Source organism: Eptatretus burgeri, chromosome 4, assembly GCF_056783735.1.
Source record: "Eptatretus burgeri isolate ZD-2024b chromosome 4, Ebu_testis_v1, whole genome shotgun sequence".
In the NCBI taxonomy this organism is placed as follows: domain Eukaryota; kingdom Metazoa; phylum Chordata; class Myxini; order Myxiniformes; family Myxinidae; genus Eptatretus; species Eptatretus burgeri.
Genome location: NC_140964.1, coordinates 7,724,662 through 7,741,991, shown reverse-complemented (window position 1 = coordinate 7,741,991; position 17,330 = coordinate 7,724,662). Strand labels below are relative to the sequence as shown.

The following is a 17,330-nucleotide window of genomic DNA, read 5'->3' as shown; positions in this document are numbered from 1 at the left end:
ATATTAAATCACCTTGTTGGTGCTCCAACTTCGCTTTGTTGATGCCATCTTTTGCTCAGATGAAGGTTCACAACGGTCAAAATGTCAGCTTCTTATTGCTTCTCATTGCGATTAGCGTACTCCGATCAACACTCCGTTGATTCGCCGAATCGTTGTGCATTCAGTTTGATCTCTTTGGACCGAGCAGCAATATTTTCAATGGCACGTGCTCATATCACTAATTTCTTTAAAACAAGCAATTCAATATTTTCCCATTCCACACAATCCTATAAGCACACAAAGCTTTCCGGTAAATGGTTGTGGTCGAGTGGTGAGGAAGGTGGATTGGCATCCCATAGGTTGCAAGATCAAATTTGGCTGAAGGAAGGAGAACTGATCAAACAGGATGAAGGACATCCATTGTAACTTTGGTGAGGGAAAGTTTGTCAAAGGAGAAATTACCAAGTCACGAATGGATTGTTAATTTAAAACCCAACTGCCTCGTTAAGGATCTTCAGAAAACAAATATGTCGAGCCCAAGCCGTGACCATCCTCAACTTGCATCTGACTTATTACCCAAAAAGCAACTTTCTCTGAAGCATTAAAATGGTGCTTCTGGAGAGAGGCAAAGACATTCGCATACTTTGGGACACAGCATGCTCAAATCCCCCTCCCCCCACCCCAGGGCACTGCAAACAAAGTATCCCCAAGATGAGGCATTTACGAGTGCCTTACTCCATACGCACGAGCACTCCCTGGGGTTCCACGCGTTCGAGTCCACCTGGGGTGGCGAAAGCAAAAGGACCCACTGAAGCGTCGCACACACGAGCACTGGGGCGCTACATGCACGACAACCCCTTGGGGCACCGCACGTGAAAGCACCTCCAGGGTGCTGCATGCATGAATAATCCCAAGGGTGTGTATACGAGTACCCTCCACCCACCCCGCACCCCTGGAGCACCGCACGCACAACTACTCCCTGGCGCACCTCACTCATCCACATCCACGCTGCCACCCCCCCCCCCCGCCCCCATGTGACGAGTTCACCTGCATTCCTACGTCCGGGGCACGTGCATACGAGTCACCCCCGGGGAGACACACACACACACACACACACACACACACACACACACACACAACATCCCACCTCCTGCCTCACCACCGAGGTGAGTCAATTTAAAAATTCAACAGAGTGGTATAGATGACAAAATTACATGGTAACATCACAGTTCATGTGTTAAGTGTACCCAAGTCACCTTGAATCCCAGCTCGCATGGCAAGGTGTTTATGCAACTCTAACAGAGCATCTGCAGTGCGTGCATGGGGGACCAAGAAGTCATAATCAGACTGCCTCAAGGCATGACACATCAATTAATTATCAATGAGTTGCATCAAGGAAAGAGGAAAAATCTCTCTCATGTCCATGAGTAAATGTTCGTGTTTTCGGTGAGCTTTGTGTCTGTGGCTATTTACCCTGAACCACATGCTTCATGGCAGGAACAGACCCAAGGAAAGGAAAAGTGTGGGATGGGGTAGGTTGAAGGAATCTGTGGGGGAGTGGTGTAGGGGGCGAGGGGACGAGAAGAGGGGATGAGGGGAGGAGGGGATAAAGGGAGCAGGGGGAGGAGAGAAGGGGACGAGGAGAGTAGTGGGCGAGGAGAGTAGGGCGAGGAGAGGAGGAGGGGACGAGGACAGGAGAAAACAAGGAGAGGAGGGGAAAAGGATGAGGAGGGGAGAGGATGAGGAGTGTAGGGGGCGAGTAGAATAGGGGCGAGGAGAGTAGGGGCGAGGAGAGTAGGGAGCGAGGAGAGTAGGGAGCGAGGGGAGTAGGGGGCGAGGAGAGTCGGAGGCGAGGAGAGTATGGGGCGAGGAGAGTATGGGGGCGAGGAGAATAGGGGCAAGAAGAGGGGGGACGAGGGTAAGAGGGGGGAATGAGGGGAGAAGTGGTGAAGGGGAATAGGAGGTGAGGGGCAGGAGTGGAGCAGAGTAGGGGCTAAAGATAGCGAAATCGAAAGTTATTCTTTGTAAAGCAACGTTTCATCCTTACGTTAATTAAACATATTCCATTAATATATTGTGATGATGCAGATGAATTACAATTTATATTTTTAACGTAAACCAACCTTATAAGCATAAGAATTGACAAGACATAAAAAACGTGAAAATAAAAATTTATGTTTGTCAGTCACGGTGTCAAGACATAATGACCAATCAATCTCATAGTTTCCAGAAAAACCAAAAAAATCCTATTTCACATTTATGAAATAAATAACACCTGTTTTTGTTTTTGTATACATAGTCAAGGCTCATGGAAGAGTTCGAGCAAGAACACTGAAATGATCAGGGCACAACAGGGCAAAAGGAACCGCAGAGAGACAAGGGAAACACCAACAGCAGAGTTGAAGGCCAAGATGGAGACTTGCACAAACAATGAGTGTGGGGAGGAATGAGGGGCAGGAGAGGATGCATGGAGTGAACAATATGGATACAGAAGAAAACTCTCAGGAGAGAAAACTGGAAATTTGGGAGGAGGCATTTGGATGGGGTGGGGTAAACAAGGGTAGAAAATATCATGGTTTTGGATTGGGGATTTGTTAGGGTTAGGGGATTGGGGATTGATATGATGGTGACTGGTGAACAGCTCTCTTGAAGACCTGGAGAGAAGAATGAGATTGATGAGGATGTGGAAGTTGGTTCCACAGTCGTGAAAAAGGAGGAATGAATGAGTGGAGGTGTGCAGTGATCCTGAATTTAGGTAGTTTTACCAGAAGGTTGATGGTGGATCGTGTGAGCTCTGCAAAAACCTGGGGGGAACAAATCACGGAAAGAGCAGAGGGTGCAAGACTAGAAAGGAGGTGGTGGCAGACAGACGGAATACCAACCTGCCTGTGATGGCAAAGTGATAAGCCCATAGAATCAGCTTCATCAGGGAAGAGTCCCATAATCTTAAAGATCTTGGTTTCCACAGCATGAAGCTGAGCAAGATGTGAGGCAGGGGAGCCAGCCCAGAGGGGAGAACAGCACTCCATCAAACTGTGGATGAAGACCTTGTTGGTAGATAGGAATTCAGGTGTGCCAAGGAAGGACTTTGTATGATGGAGGATGCCCAGACAGTGCCTGGCTTTGGAGGTCAACGTTGAAATGTGGTTTGACCAAGAAAGATCATGGCTGATAGTATATGTATATATATATATATACATATATATAAATATATATATATATATATATATATACATATATATATATATATATATATATACATACATATATATATATATATATACATACATATATATATATATACATACATACATATATATATATATACATACATATACATATAAATATATATATATATACATACATATATATATATATATATATATATATATATATATATATATATATATATATATATATACATATATATATATATATATACATATATACATATATATATATATACATATATACATATATATATATATATACATATATATATATATATATATATATATATATATATATATATATATATATATATATATATATATACATATATATATATATATATATATATATATATATATATATATATATATATATATACATATATATATACATATATATATATACATATATATATATACATATATATATATATATATATATATATATATATATATACATATATATATATACATATATATATACATATATATATACATATATATATACATATATATATACATATATATATACATATATATATATATATATATATATACATATATATATACATATATATATATATATATATATATATATATATATATATATATATATATATATATATATATATATATATATATATATATATCTCTGAAGATACCAGTTCGGAGTACCGTGGTGCCCCCAGAATCTGAACGCCTCATTGTTCGAACAAATTGGAATCCAAACAATTTTTTTGAGAAAATTTTGCCCTAAAAACCGAACACATTTTCAAAACCCGAACACAACGTGGCGTTCATGTTTGTTCACGTGTGTCTCCCCCGCCTGTTCGACCTGCATTTTCGCGCTTCGTTCATTCAGTTAGTCGGGTGGAAGTCCTCGTGAAAGCATGTCTCGTGTGTCAATCGCTACTTTACCTCGTGTTTTCACCTTGATTTGTGCTGTTTTTTTTTTTTTACTCATCTTGTGTTTTAATTAATAACAAAAAAGCAATCCGATCACGTGGTGTGACGGACTGTCGGGCAAGGATTTAATTTCACAGAAAAACCGGTTGTAATTTGGAATATCGATGATTACCTCAGCCCGATGCGTTTGATGAAAGTGATTGTGGTTCTGGGGGCATTATGTTTGATGAGCTGCCCTTGGGGCAGCGCTCTCGCAGAGTGCAAGAGTGATCGAAACCCAGGCCGGAGCACGAGCCTGTGTGGACCTTTGGATGTGGTGATTGTACCAGTTTACATACAATACACCGCCACTGAAGGTCATTTACTCATCTTATTTTACCTTAAACATGGGAAATTTCAGTTGAAAGTGTCTTGAAAGTGTGTTTTCTTGGGGTCCCGGAACAGATTAATTCACTTTCCATTATTTCTTATTGGGAAAATAGTTTTGGAATCCGAACTTTTTGCAAACCGAACAGTCTCCTGGAACAAATTAAATTTGGATTCTGGGGGCACCACTGTATCAGCAAACACCGATACTCCGATCTCTCGCGGTAGCGCACGGTGGACGCACGGTCGACGCAGACTGCCACGGAGGCCGTACGTAGGACGCACGGCAGGCGTAGGGGAACCGTGCATCGACCCTGCGTTGCCTGCAGGTAGTCACACAGACCGCAAGGCCACCGTACGGCGACCGTGAAAATAGTGCGGCCGCAGTAATTTTTTGGGGGTTGGCAAAATCCATTTTTCATTGATAAGAGCCTACGGCAGCCGCACGAATGACGCAAGCCCACCGTACGCCCTACGTACGGTCGACGTGGAACACATCTACGTCACAGCTTGGCTTGTCGAATTGCTACGGCCAAAGTCGATATGAAAAAAGTTATAACTCCGCGCTATAATTCCACGGCGACCCCTACGGCCTGTAAAAGATAGCCATACGGCGTAGGGCCACCCTGAGGCCACCTCAGAAACTCTGCGGCCGCCGCACGTTTCTGTCAATTCAGGGGGGGTACAGCCGCCGTATCCTGGCCGTAGAGCAAATGTGACTTAGGCCTAAAAGCAGCATCTCCAAGGTGGAGTGACCTGGTATGAAACCAAATTGGTGGTCTGAGATGAAGTTGTTGGGGAAAAGGAAGGATGAGTTTTTTAAATGAGGATTCCAAAGCAACAGTGTGGCACAGAAATGAAGCTTAAACAAAATTTTTATCGAAACTTTTTCTAAGTGAAGTCTGCAGTTCTCATCTCAGCTCTTTAAACATTCAGTAACTCGTTGAGTACCATCAGCCTAACCTATTTACACTAATCTTTGATATATGCAACACCATCATACCATAACTCTAACCTAGATATGAGAATTGAGCGGAAGATAGACTGCGGAGGTGGCACCTCGAGAGTCAGGTAGCTGAGAGGCCCATGTCCATGCTTTTAAGTTGCATGTTTGATTCTGTCCTAACTGCCATCATTTAAAAAAAATAAGGTTGCAGCAAGGTTTTACGACCAGATGCTCTTCCTGATGCCAAACATATCTTTCAGGGTGGAACCCGAGCCTTCAGCTGAAAAGCCAACCACAAGGTAGTGCTGGATACAGTTGAACGTCTTTCACTAGAATAAGTTAAATCATCTCAACGAACAGGGCCGACGAAGCAAGAAACGGTGAGTGCTTTCAGGACCAGGACAAGACCAACCCGAGGTCATAAATCTGATCCCGTCCCCACCCCTTCTTCCTCTTCTCAACCCACTGTGCAATTCAAGTCGGCGACTCCCTCCTCCTCCTCCTCCTCCTCCTCCTCCTCCTCTTACAGATGTTTTGCAGGTTCCATAGCCAGCTGACAGGCCAGTGGCCCAGAACACCGAACTACTTGATGGCAGAACTCGCTGTTGAGGTACATATATTCACCCGCCAGATCTTCACCTGTCAAGCCATCTTCCCTATCCCCTATACCACAACACCACAATACGGGAAATGCTGTTGAACGAGTAGTAGTAGTAGTAGTAGTAGTAGTAGTAGTAGTAGTAGTAGTAGTAGTAGTAGTAGTAGTAGTAGTAGTAGTAGTAGTAGTAGTAGTCGTAGTCGCAATGGTGTGTTACCGCCACTTTTGAGACTGATGACCACTCATAACAAAATTAATGTTAAAAAGATGGAAGAACATGTGGCCAGTTGGAAATTTTGACGAGGATTGGGAATTTTCAGGATTGAAAGCCACTGCTACAAGACGGTTCTGATGATGTGTTATGTTATATTAGCAGAGTACCTGCCCTACGGACGATCTTGTTCCAAGCATGCAACACGGTCTTTTGACACATACCTTTATTTGGGCGATGTATAGGCAACTAACAGCTGTGTATACGCAAAAAAAATACACGGGTTACGTGTATGAAGCAAAAACATACCTACTGGTTCTCATTCAAAACACCTCACTGCACTGGAAAACATGGCGACAGGAACATTGTACTGTAAATGGTGGAGACTTGTAATACTCTCCCCCACCTGGGGGCGGCGCTACACGATACACATTTACATTGAGAATTTGCGTCTGTCTCCTCCCCCTCCCCCCCACCCCCCCCCCCCAAAACCACTGGCAAAGATAAAAACACCCCGATACATTAATTGGATCATGCTGATAATATGTAGAAAGTATGGATGTAAACAGCCCAGAAATGTAGGAGTAGCGTGACAAACACACACACACAATCACCGGTCCGTGAATTACAGTGAGCATTCCAGGAGGGTGAGAGGGTGGAACAGGACTAATGTAGTGCTTTTACAAATAACTTAGGGAAATGTAAAGCTCTCTCTCCTCCACCCACACCCCACCCCATGAACCCACAATGGTGGATCCGTGCCTGCTTCAGTGTAAATCTACAGTGGCCCGAACATGAAGTGGCATTTAGTACATGATAAGACCATCTAAAAAGTATAAAATACTATTAAAAATGACCCTGATACAAATCCCAAAGCATCTCCTTTGTGTTGTCCTTTCATTAATCTGCTGTCATGCTTTCTCACCCCATGTGTCCTCCCCCCCCCCCCTTGGATCTCACAGTCACCTCTCCTCTGTTGTTGGTGTTTCCCGCTTCACATTCTGCTCTAGCTCTTCCACAAGCCTCGACCATGCACACAAAACAGAGAAATAACTCCTCCTTGCTCAGTTCAGTGTACATGTCACAGCATTTTATCAATCAATACTATAAACAATATAATTATTTGAATCAAAATGCAAAACATCATAGGTTAAAGGTGTGTTCATGACCAGTACAAGAATAATAAATAAAGCACACACAAAGATAGACAAACCTTTTCTGTGCCGGTTTCTCATCCTTCTCATGTGGTTTGACAAACCATTTTCCGATCCTCACAAACTTCTTGTTGAAGAGACACCTATGATGGGGGACAACACACCACTAGATGTCAGCACCAAGTGATAGCAACCAGGAAAGAAGGGGCATCCACCAAGGAGAGGGAAAATGTTCAACAAGATGGAATGCAAGGAATGCACACAAAGCCTGATCAAGCTACAAGCAAAGCAGTCACAAAGTCATCGTAAAGGAACTTCGCATAAACTCGATCGGAACATTTCCTTTCACCGTTTCTTGCTTTCAATCACAATCGATTGGAAACTCTGAACCACACCTCGCCCATTCACCCCTTCAACGGAAGAAGACAGACAGACACACCACACACACACACACACACGCACGCACGCACGCACGCACGCACGCACGCACGCACGCACGCACGCACGCACACACACACACACACACACACACACACACACACACACACACACACACTCTCTCTTAGCTCATTAGCCAAGGGTGGTTTGAGCTCAACCCTCCAGAACCCTTAAATTAAACCATGAAAATTTCTATAGTTGGTTTCCAACCCCCCCCCCCCCCGGGTACTTTTGTGCTTGGTTAGATGCCATGGTGAGTCTTAGAGGTCGAGGGAATGTTTGACATTAGCTCAGACTTGCCTCGGGCTTCAAGCAAGTGCGTCCTTTTAGCTCGCCTTTGACGCACCCAGTTCAGTATATAATCCAATACAACCCCAATCCCTGCTTCACCCCATGAGTGAGCCCTCCATTCATTCTTCCCTAATCTCCCTCAAACATCACCCTGATACATCTCAAATGCAGGCCCTCTCTTTCCACCCAGCCAGGACCTCCCTTTCCGCTCAGCTAGGCCCTCTCTTTCTGCCCAGCCAGGCCCTCTCTTTCCGCCCAGCCAGGCCCTCTCTTTCTGCCCAGCCGGGCCCTTTCTTTCCGCCCAGCCGGGCCCTCTCTTTCCACCCAGCCAGGACCTCCCTTTCTGCCCAGCCAGGCCCTCTCCTCCCACCCAGCCAGGCCCTCTCTTTCTGCCCAGACAGGCCGTCTCTTTCCGCCCAGCCGGGCCCTCTCTTTCTGCCCAGCCAGGCCCTCTCTTTCCACCCAGCCAGGCCCTCTCCTCCCACCCAGCCAGGCCCTCTCTTTCTGCCCAGCCAGGCCCTCTCTTTCCGCCCAGCCAGGCCCTCTCTTTCCGCCCAGCCAGGCCCTCTCTTTCTGCTCAGCCGGGCCCTTTCTTTCCGCCCAGCCGGGCCCTCTCTTTCCGCCCAGCCGGGCCCTCTCTTTCCACCCAGCCGGGCCCTCTCTTTCCGCCCAGCCGGGCCCTCTCTTTCCACCCAGCCAGGCCCTCTCCTCCCACCCAGCCAGGCCCTCTCTTTCTGCCCAGCCAGGCCCTCTCTTTCCGCCCAGCCAGGCCCTCTCTTTCCGCCCAGCCGGGCCCTCTCTTTCCGCCCAGCCGGGCCCTCTCTTTCCACCCAGCCGGGCCCTCTCTTTCCGCCCAGCCGGGCCCTCTCTTTCTGTCCAGCCAGGCCCTCTCTTTCAGTCCAGCCAGGCCCTCTCTTTCCACCCAGCCAGGCCCTCTCTTTCCGCCCAGCCGGGCCCTCTCTTTCTGCCCAGCCAGGCCCTCTCCTCCCACCCAGCCAGGCCCTCTCTTTCTGCCCAGCCAGGCCGTCTCTTTCCGCCCAGCCGGGCCCTCTCTTTCTGCCCAGCCAGGCCCTCTCTTTCCACCCAGCCAGGCCCTCTCCTCCCACCCAGCCAGGCCCTCTCTTTCTGCCCAGCCAGGCCGTCTCTTTCCGCCCAGCCGGGCCCTCTCTTTCCACCCAGCCAGGCCCTCTCCTCCCACCCAGCCAGGCCCTCTCTTTCTGCCCAGCCAGGCCGTCTCTTTCCGCGCAGCCGGGCCCTCTCTTTCCGTCCAGCCGGGCCCTCTCTTTCCGCCCAGCCGGGCCCTCTCTTTCCGCCCAGCCGGGCCCTCTCTTTCCGCCCAGCCAGGCCCTCTCCTCCCACCCAGCCAGGCCCTCTTTCTGCCCAGCCAGGCCGTCTCTTTCCAACCAGCCAGGCCCTCTCTTTCCACCCAGCCAAGCCCTCTCTTTTTGCCCAGCCAGGCCCTCTCTTTCTGCCCACCCACTCTCTCATCCACTTATTTCTTTCAAGTCATTTCCATTCAAAAAAAAAAAACAAACACCGATATCCATAGTATATTTGATGGTATCAAATGAAATGATAAAATTATTACAAAAGGCGAAACTCAAAGAATGTGAATGAGTAAATGAAGAGATTGAACAAACAAAAGAAAGCAAAGTCTTCACACTTAGGTTACGTACAGCAAAACTAATACAATGGTTTTCATCACCTTATTCCTATTCCCAAAACATGAGCCCAATATTACCTTATACACATGATATGCCATCATGATGTGCATCTGTAAGACTCCATAATCCCTCGTGGGTGCACACGACGTCAAAGTTCATGACGGCAAAAAAAATAAAAATAAAAAAAAAACGTCGACAGCTCAATGTACATGCACAGTCAGAAGTGGAACAGGGTAAGGGATACATGTACACTGCACACCACTTGTGGTAAAGCAAGGAGATGCCTTTAATGATTCTACCGCTTTCACCTCGAAGGAGGCCGACGTCAACATTCAAGTGGTACAATGGCCATTCCGATCCAGCAGGCAATTAGGCACGACGTCACGGGGGTCATAAGGGAATTAGACTGCCTAGCGTCCGATAAATACAGGATTGCTTAAACACACAGACAACGTCCTGCACCTCAAGTAATTTATAACAAAATGATTTTCCCATCCCGAGGCTTGCAAGACTCGTGCCATCATGGTTAAACGGCCATCAACATGAGCCGTTTCAAAATTGTACAACCACAACTTAACAAGCTTTCAATGCTCAGCTCACAAGCTACGTACCGAACACCTATCGTTTGTAAAATGCTGCCGACCATGGCAGGAATAGCCATAAAAATAGGATTACAGAATTTACAGCCTTACAGTGCTTTGAAATAAACGAATAATAAAGGAATCCCTCGGCTTATGCAAACTTCGAACGCAAATCAGCAACGTGAAACGAGACGCTGTCCCGAGTGGAAATGATGCCAATGCAGACCGTGCATGCCTGTGCCATGGGAGTGATGACACGGGACATCGATTTGGTGAACGGGGGACGGGCAACGACCCCAACGCCCAAGGAAGACGACGGGTATGCCGTTCACCGCACAAAGCAACGTGTCCCACGATTACTAAGGCCTTGGACCATAAAGGCCACGGCCAGACCCTCATATGAAGGAACACCGAAAGCATTTAATTGTAGTTAATAGATGGCTTACAATTCTGCATTTTAAGATTTATGATTCCATCACTTTGACACGTAGCTGTTTAAAAAAAAAAAAGATAAAAACAAATGAAGTGGTTTGATGTGCAGATATGTGCGTACGAGTGTCACAAGCGTCTTACAGAAGATCCGTGATGAGGGCCGAGTTCTCTAATGTACCTTCCTTAGTGAACCATACAACGTGCCTGCAGTGTCGCGTTTCAGCCGTACAAATGCGGTTTTAAACAGACGTGAGAGTATCAAATCCAAATTAGAGGGCACCCTCATTCCCCAAGCAATGCAGCATTATTAACAAAACCAGCACTGCGGTGATGGCAGTCTGCGTAGCTGTCCCCTGTCCATCCTGCCATGCCGGGAATCATGAATTATTCAGACAGTCGTGCTGCTCTCTCTGCAAACGCCACACGATGCCGCGGCAGACGACATGATGCCGCCGCACTAGCGTGCCGCCACACCCGCCGCCCGGTGTCACCATTCATCGGAACCGTCGCTCCGGCCCCTTGTGTAGCACCTTCCTGGTCACACGGCCATCGAGCCTGCATAGCAGACACCTAGTCAGAGCTTATCACACCAATTAGGCAGGAGTGTGCTCCCCGGTGAACGTAACCGTTTAATTAAAGGACTCTCTGCAGTCCTTATGCAGAGCCGCTGTGCAGGGTTAATCCGAGCCATGGAAATGTTTGCCTGTGCGTGTGACCAAAGCCGATAATGTCGTTCTGCCGCCGGTGTACATTGCATTCCAGACAAGATCTGTGGCTGTTCGAGCCTAACTACATGCCCCTCGGCTTGAAGAGGGACAAGAAGACTTGAAAAAAGAAACAAGCGATGTCATACTCAAGCAGGGCCCACTGCAAGACAATTGTGTGTAGGTGTGTGGTGTGTGGGTGTATGAGTGTGTGTGTGTGTGTGTATATATACACACACACACACACACACACACACACACACACACACACACACACACACACACACACACACACACACACACACACACACACACACACACACACACAAACATACTGTCAGACCTCGACATTTATGGAGGATACGTTCCTGAAAAACACGGCGAATGTTGGGGCATTGCTATATTTATTTACTTTTTTTTGTTGTTGTTTTTTTTAAAACATGGTTAAGGTTCGTGGAAGAGCGATTACACCAAACAAATCAGGACACAACATAACAAAGAGAACAGCAGGAGAAAGGGGAAACACCAACAGCAGGGCAGAGGGGGAAAGTCAATAGAGACGGACAAACGGGATGCAGGTAACTATGAGGGGTGAGAAAACACAAAGGGTGGAACAACATGGATAAAAAAGCAAAAATATGTTTGATCAGTTCGTGACTTTGTCAAGCTCTTAGAAGAAGGAAGAGGCTGCTGCCTGTCTGTTTGAAGGATGAGGGATGTCACAGCAGAGTGGAGTCCTCAGCAAAGAGATAAAGAGGATATTATAGAGATTCGGTAAGATCATTGATGAAGATTAGGAATAAGATGGGGCCAAGAACACTGCCTTGGGGAACTTCAGCAATGACAGGGAGAAGTTATGAAAGTGTTCCGTTGAGAGCTACACCTTGTCTACGAGTGGAGGAAGTCAGTAATCCAAGAGTGCAGTTGGTCTTGGATTCCAGAGGCAGACAGTTTGGAGAGTGAGGCAGGATGCCAGACCGCACCAAAAGCTCGAGATATGTCCAAAGAGACTGATCTCATGTCTGATTTTGAGGGCCTCTACCATTGTTGGGATAGTAGAAGCAGCTTGTCCAAAGTAGAATGACCAGGTTTGAATCCAAATTGATGATCTGAGATGAGGTTGTTGGAGAAAGGACTGAGTTTGTCAACTATGATGATGGATTCCATGACCTTGCTGATGATTGGACGTACAGTAAAATAATCGGGATGTAGTTAAGGAGATCCGCTTTTTGCATCTTTGTTGTGTAATGCTGTGATGTTGGCTGATTTCCTTTACCAGGCGGATATAGGAGACCAGTCCTGAAGTATTAAAAAAATAATAATAACAATAATAATGAAAAAAAAACCCGCAAACACAAAAGTTGGTCACACTTTATAACCCATGAATAAACGGGGTCCGATAGTACATATACATACATACATAAATACATACATACATACATACATAACGTACATACATACATACATTATATAAGCAGAGGTACCCTCACCTTGTGCAGAAGGAATTGAGTTGAGATATGATGATTTGAAATAATGTTTACCATCAGGTGGCATGATACGAAACACATTTACAGAGAGAATTAGGGTCTTCCCCCCCACCCTGAACCCCCTACCCTTTAGGTTTGAAAACGTTTTCTTGCATCCCCATTTTCCAAGACGATTCCAACAGAATGCAATATGATGGGATTACTTCCGGTGGGGACGATTCGATCAATGGAGAGAGAGAAAATACAACTTTATATCATGCATATACAATATATATATATATATATATATATATATATATATATATATATATATATATATATATATATATATATACATGAAAAAACACACACACACACACACACACACACACACACACACACACTACAGTGTCTATAGATAGAAAGTCTACACCCCATTTCAAATTTTTCACCTTTGTTGCCTTATACGCTGGAATTAAATTACAATAAATCAGACTCCACCTATACTTACACATCATAACCCAAAACTTCCAAGTGAAAACAAATTATACGAATATCTGAAAATTAATTAAAAATACAAAACTAGAATATCTTGGTTGGATAAGTGTCCACCCCCCTTATAATAGCAATTGTAAATTAGCTCAGGTGTAACCAATCACCTTCAAATCACATAATTAATTGGCCTCCACCTGTGTTAATCCTCAGAGCACAATCATTAAGAAGTGGATGGTGTATTGTACCACCAAGACCCTGCCGAGACCACTGCCTAGATATTGTCATCACATGCACACAGATACCAGTCTTTGCCATAAAGGCCTGCAGCTCTTTCAATTTACCATTGCCCTCTTGGTAGCCTCTCTGATCAGTATCCTCCTTGTTTGGTCATCCAGGTTGGAGGGATAACCTGACCGAGGCAAGATCTTGGTGGTACCATACACCTTCCACTTCTTAATGATCATCTTGACTGTGCTCCAAGTGATATTCAAGGCCTTTGAAATATTTTTATACCCATCCCAATCTGTTCCTTTCCACAACTTTATCCTGGAGGTCTTTGTTAGCTCTGTGGTTCTCATGGTTGAGTCTTTATTGTGAAATGCACTGCCCAGCAGAGGAAACCTACAGGAACAGTTGATTTTATTCTGGAATAATCAGAATCCTTACAATCATACAAGGACCAGTGTTTGTGGGTTTGTTAATTGCCGGAATCCTTCGGATTTCGGCAATTATGTTGGTCGGTTGTGTGTGACATTCTGTTTGTCTGTCTGTCGGTTGGGTGGTTGCTAGACTAACCTTAGTCTCAGGTTTTCCGTCTGTCTGTAGGTCTATCTGTCTGTTTGTTTGTATGTAATGGACACCTCTGGAGGCCAGAGGAGTCAACGGATTTTGATGAAACTTGACTGCTAGGTTCATACCACGATCGAGTTGTATGCTTTTGAGCACCGTTGCTATGGACGCCACCGTTGCCCAGCAATGGGACTTTGAAATTTTTGAAAAAAATCCGGAAAATATAAATATATATATTTTTCGAAAATCAAAAATTGGCTTCCGCGCTTTTATGCGCACGATAATCAACCTCTTTGTCAAAAATTTTCAGCCCGATCCGTCAAAAACTGTACGACGAGTATGCAATTATATTACTATATGCTTTCAGCCCAACGTTCGCGTTGGGATTCCCTAACGTCGGGTTAGGGAATCAAACACAAATGATGAATGGACACTTGCTCGTCATGTTCCTATATGGAACAACGAATGGCAAGAATGCCATCTGATGTGTTCTCTTATCTACATATTTCAAATTCGCCTTCGTCTCGCGACCACCCATGTCAACTACCGGCTTATTTGTTTGTTAGATTTCGTAAGTACAGTGAGGAGAACAAGTATTTGATACACTGCCGATTTTGCAGGTTTACCACTTACAAAGCACGTAGAGGTCTGTAATTTTTATCAGAGGTACAATTCAACTGTGAAAGACGGAATCGAAAACAAAAATCCTGAAAATCACATTGTATGATTTTTAAATAATTAATTTGCATTTTATTGCATGAAATAAGTATTAGATCACCTACCAACCAGTAAGAATTCCGGCTCTCACAGACCTGTTAGTTTTGTCTTTAAGAAGCCCTCCCATACTCCACTCATTACCTGTATTAACTGCACCTGTTTGAACTCGTTATCTGCATAAAAGACAGCTGTCCACACTCAATGAATCAGACTCCAACCTCTCCACAATGGGCAAGACCAGAGAGCTGTCGAAGTACATCAGGGACAAAATTGTAGACTTGCACAAGGCTGGGATGGGCTACAGGACAATAGGCAAGCAGCTTGGTGAGAAGGCAACAACTGTTGGCGCAATTATTTGAAAATGGAAGAAGTTCAAGATAACAGTCAATCTCCCTTGGTCTGGGGCTCCTTGCAAGATCTCACCTCGTGGAGCCTCAATGATCAAGAGAAAGGTGAGGGATCAGCCGAGAACTACACGGCACGACCTGGTCAATGACCTGAAGAGAGCTGGTACCACAGTATCAAAGAAAACCATAAGTAACACACTACGCCGTCATGGATTAAAATCCTGCAGCGCACGCCAAGTCCCTCTGCTCAAGCCAGCGCATGTCCAGGCCCGTCTGAAGTTTGCCAATGACCATCTGGATGATCCAGAGGGGGAATGGGAGAAGGTCATGTGGTCTGATGAGACCAAAATAGAGCTTTTTGGTTTAAACTCCACTCGCCGTGTTTGGAGGAAGAAGAAGGATGAGTACAACCCTAAGAACCCCATCCCAACCGTGAAGCATGGAGGTGGAAACATCATTCTTTGGGGATGCTTTTCTGCAAAGGGGACAGGACGACTGCACCGTATTGAGGGGAGGATGGATGGGGCCATGTATCGCGAGATCTTGGCCAACAACCTCCTTCGCTCAACAAGAGCATTGAAGATGGGACGTGGCTGGGTCTTCCAGCATGCAACGACCCAAAACACACAACCAGGGCAACTAAGGAGTGGCTCCGTAAGAAGCATCTCAAGGTCCTGGAGTGGCCTAGCCAGTCTCCAGACCTGAACCCAATAGAAAATCTTTGGAGGGAGCTGAAAGTCTGTGTTGCCCAGTGACAGCCCTGAAACCTGAAGGATCTGGAGAAGATCTGTATGGAGGAGTGGGCCAAAATCCCTGCTGCAGTCTGTGCAAACCAGGTTAAGAACTATAGGAAACGTCTGATCCCTGTAATTGCAAACAAAAGTTTCTGTACCAAATATAAAGTTCTGTTTTTCTGATGTATCAAATACTTATTTCATGCAATAAAATGCAAATTCATTATTTTAAAAATCATACAATGTGATTTTCAGGATTTTTGTTTTAGATTCCGTCTTTCACAGTTGAAGTGTACCTATGATAAAAATTACAAACCTCGACGTGCTTTGTAAGTGGGAAAACCTGCAAAATCGGCAGTGTATCAAATACTCGTTCACCCTACTGAAAATTGATCACTTCCGTCTTCTGTTTGTGTATTTGTTTGTTTGTAGGCACGATAACTCGAGAACGGGAGAAGCTATGATTATGATTATGATTATGATTATGAAATCTTATGATTATGAAATCTAAAGATTTCGTAAGTATATTGATGACTTCCGTCATCTGTTTGTGTGTTTGTTTGTTTGTTTGTTTGTAGGAACTAGATAACTCGAGAACGGAAGAAGCTACCAATGTCAAATTACACCACGTGATTCAGGAGGGTGATGGCTCGCGCTGATTAGATTTTGGTCAAAATCGGTCAAAGATCAAGGTCACAGTGAGGTCAAATATCCAAAACACGATACTTCGAGAACAGAAGAAGCTACCAATGTCAAATTACACCACGAGATTCAGGAGGGTGATGGCTTGCGTTGATTAGATTTTGGTCAAAATCGGTCAAAGGTCAAGGTCACAGTGAGGTCAAACATTCGATTTTTGATGGTTTGGTACAGAATCATCGAAGAAACTTCTGGTTTGCGTCGCTACCTTCTCCAGAGACAGCTTTTATTAGACAAGGTCAGAGGTCAAGTTGACGATTTAGTAAGTACCAGTCTATGACTGCTTGTTCCTTACGAAATCTAAAGATTTTGGAAGTATATTGATGACTTCCGTCCTCTGTTTGTGTGTTTGTTACTTACGAAATCTAAAGATTTCGGAAGTATATTGATGCCTTCCGTTTCTGTTTGTTTGTTTGTTTGTCTGTCGGCACGATAACTCGAGAACGAAAGAAGCTACCAATGTCAAATTACACCACGTGATTCAGGATGGTGATGGCGAGTGCTGATTAGATTTTGGTCAAAATCGGTCAAAGGTCAAGGTCACAGTGAGGTCAAACATTCGATTTTTGATGGTTTGGTACAG

General features: G+C 45.0%; 1 protein-coding gene across 4 annotated transcripts in view; it reads right to left on the bottom strand.

Moving 5' to 3' along the window:
- Nucleotides 1–17,330, bottom strand: part of LOC147027425 (mediator of RNA polymerase II transcription subunit 13-like) — a 197,126-nt gene that overhangs the window by 110,785 nt on the left and 69,011 nt on the right. For all 4 annotated transcript variants that reach the window (XM_085876794.1, XM_085876795.1, XM_085876796.1 and 1 more), the window contains one exon: nt 7,450–7,533. In XM_085876794.1, coding sequence (XP_085732920.1) covers nt 7,450–7,533 — 84 coding nt within the window. The remainder of the gene's footprint in view (nt 1–7,449; nt 7,534–17,330) is intronic.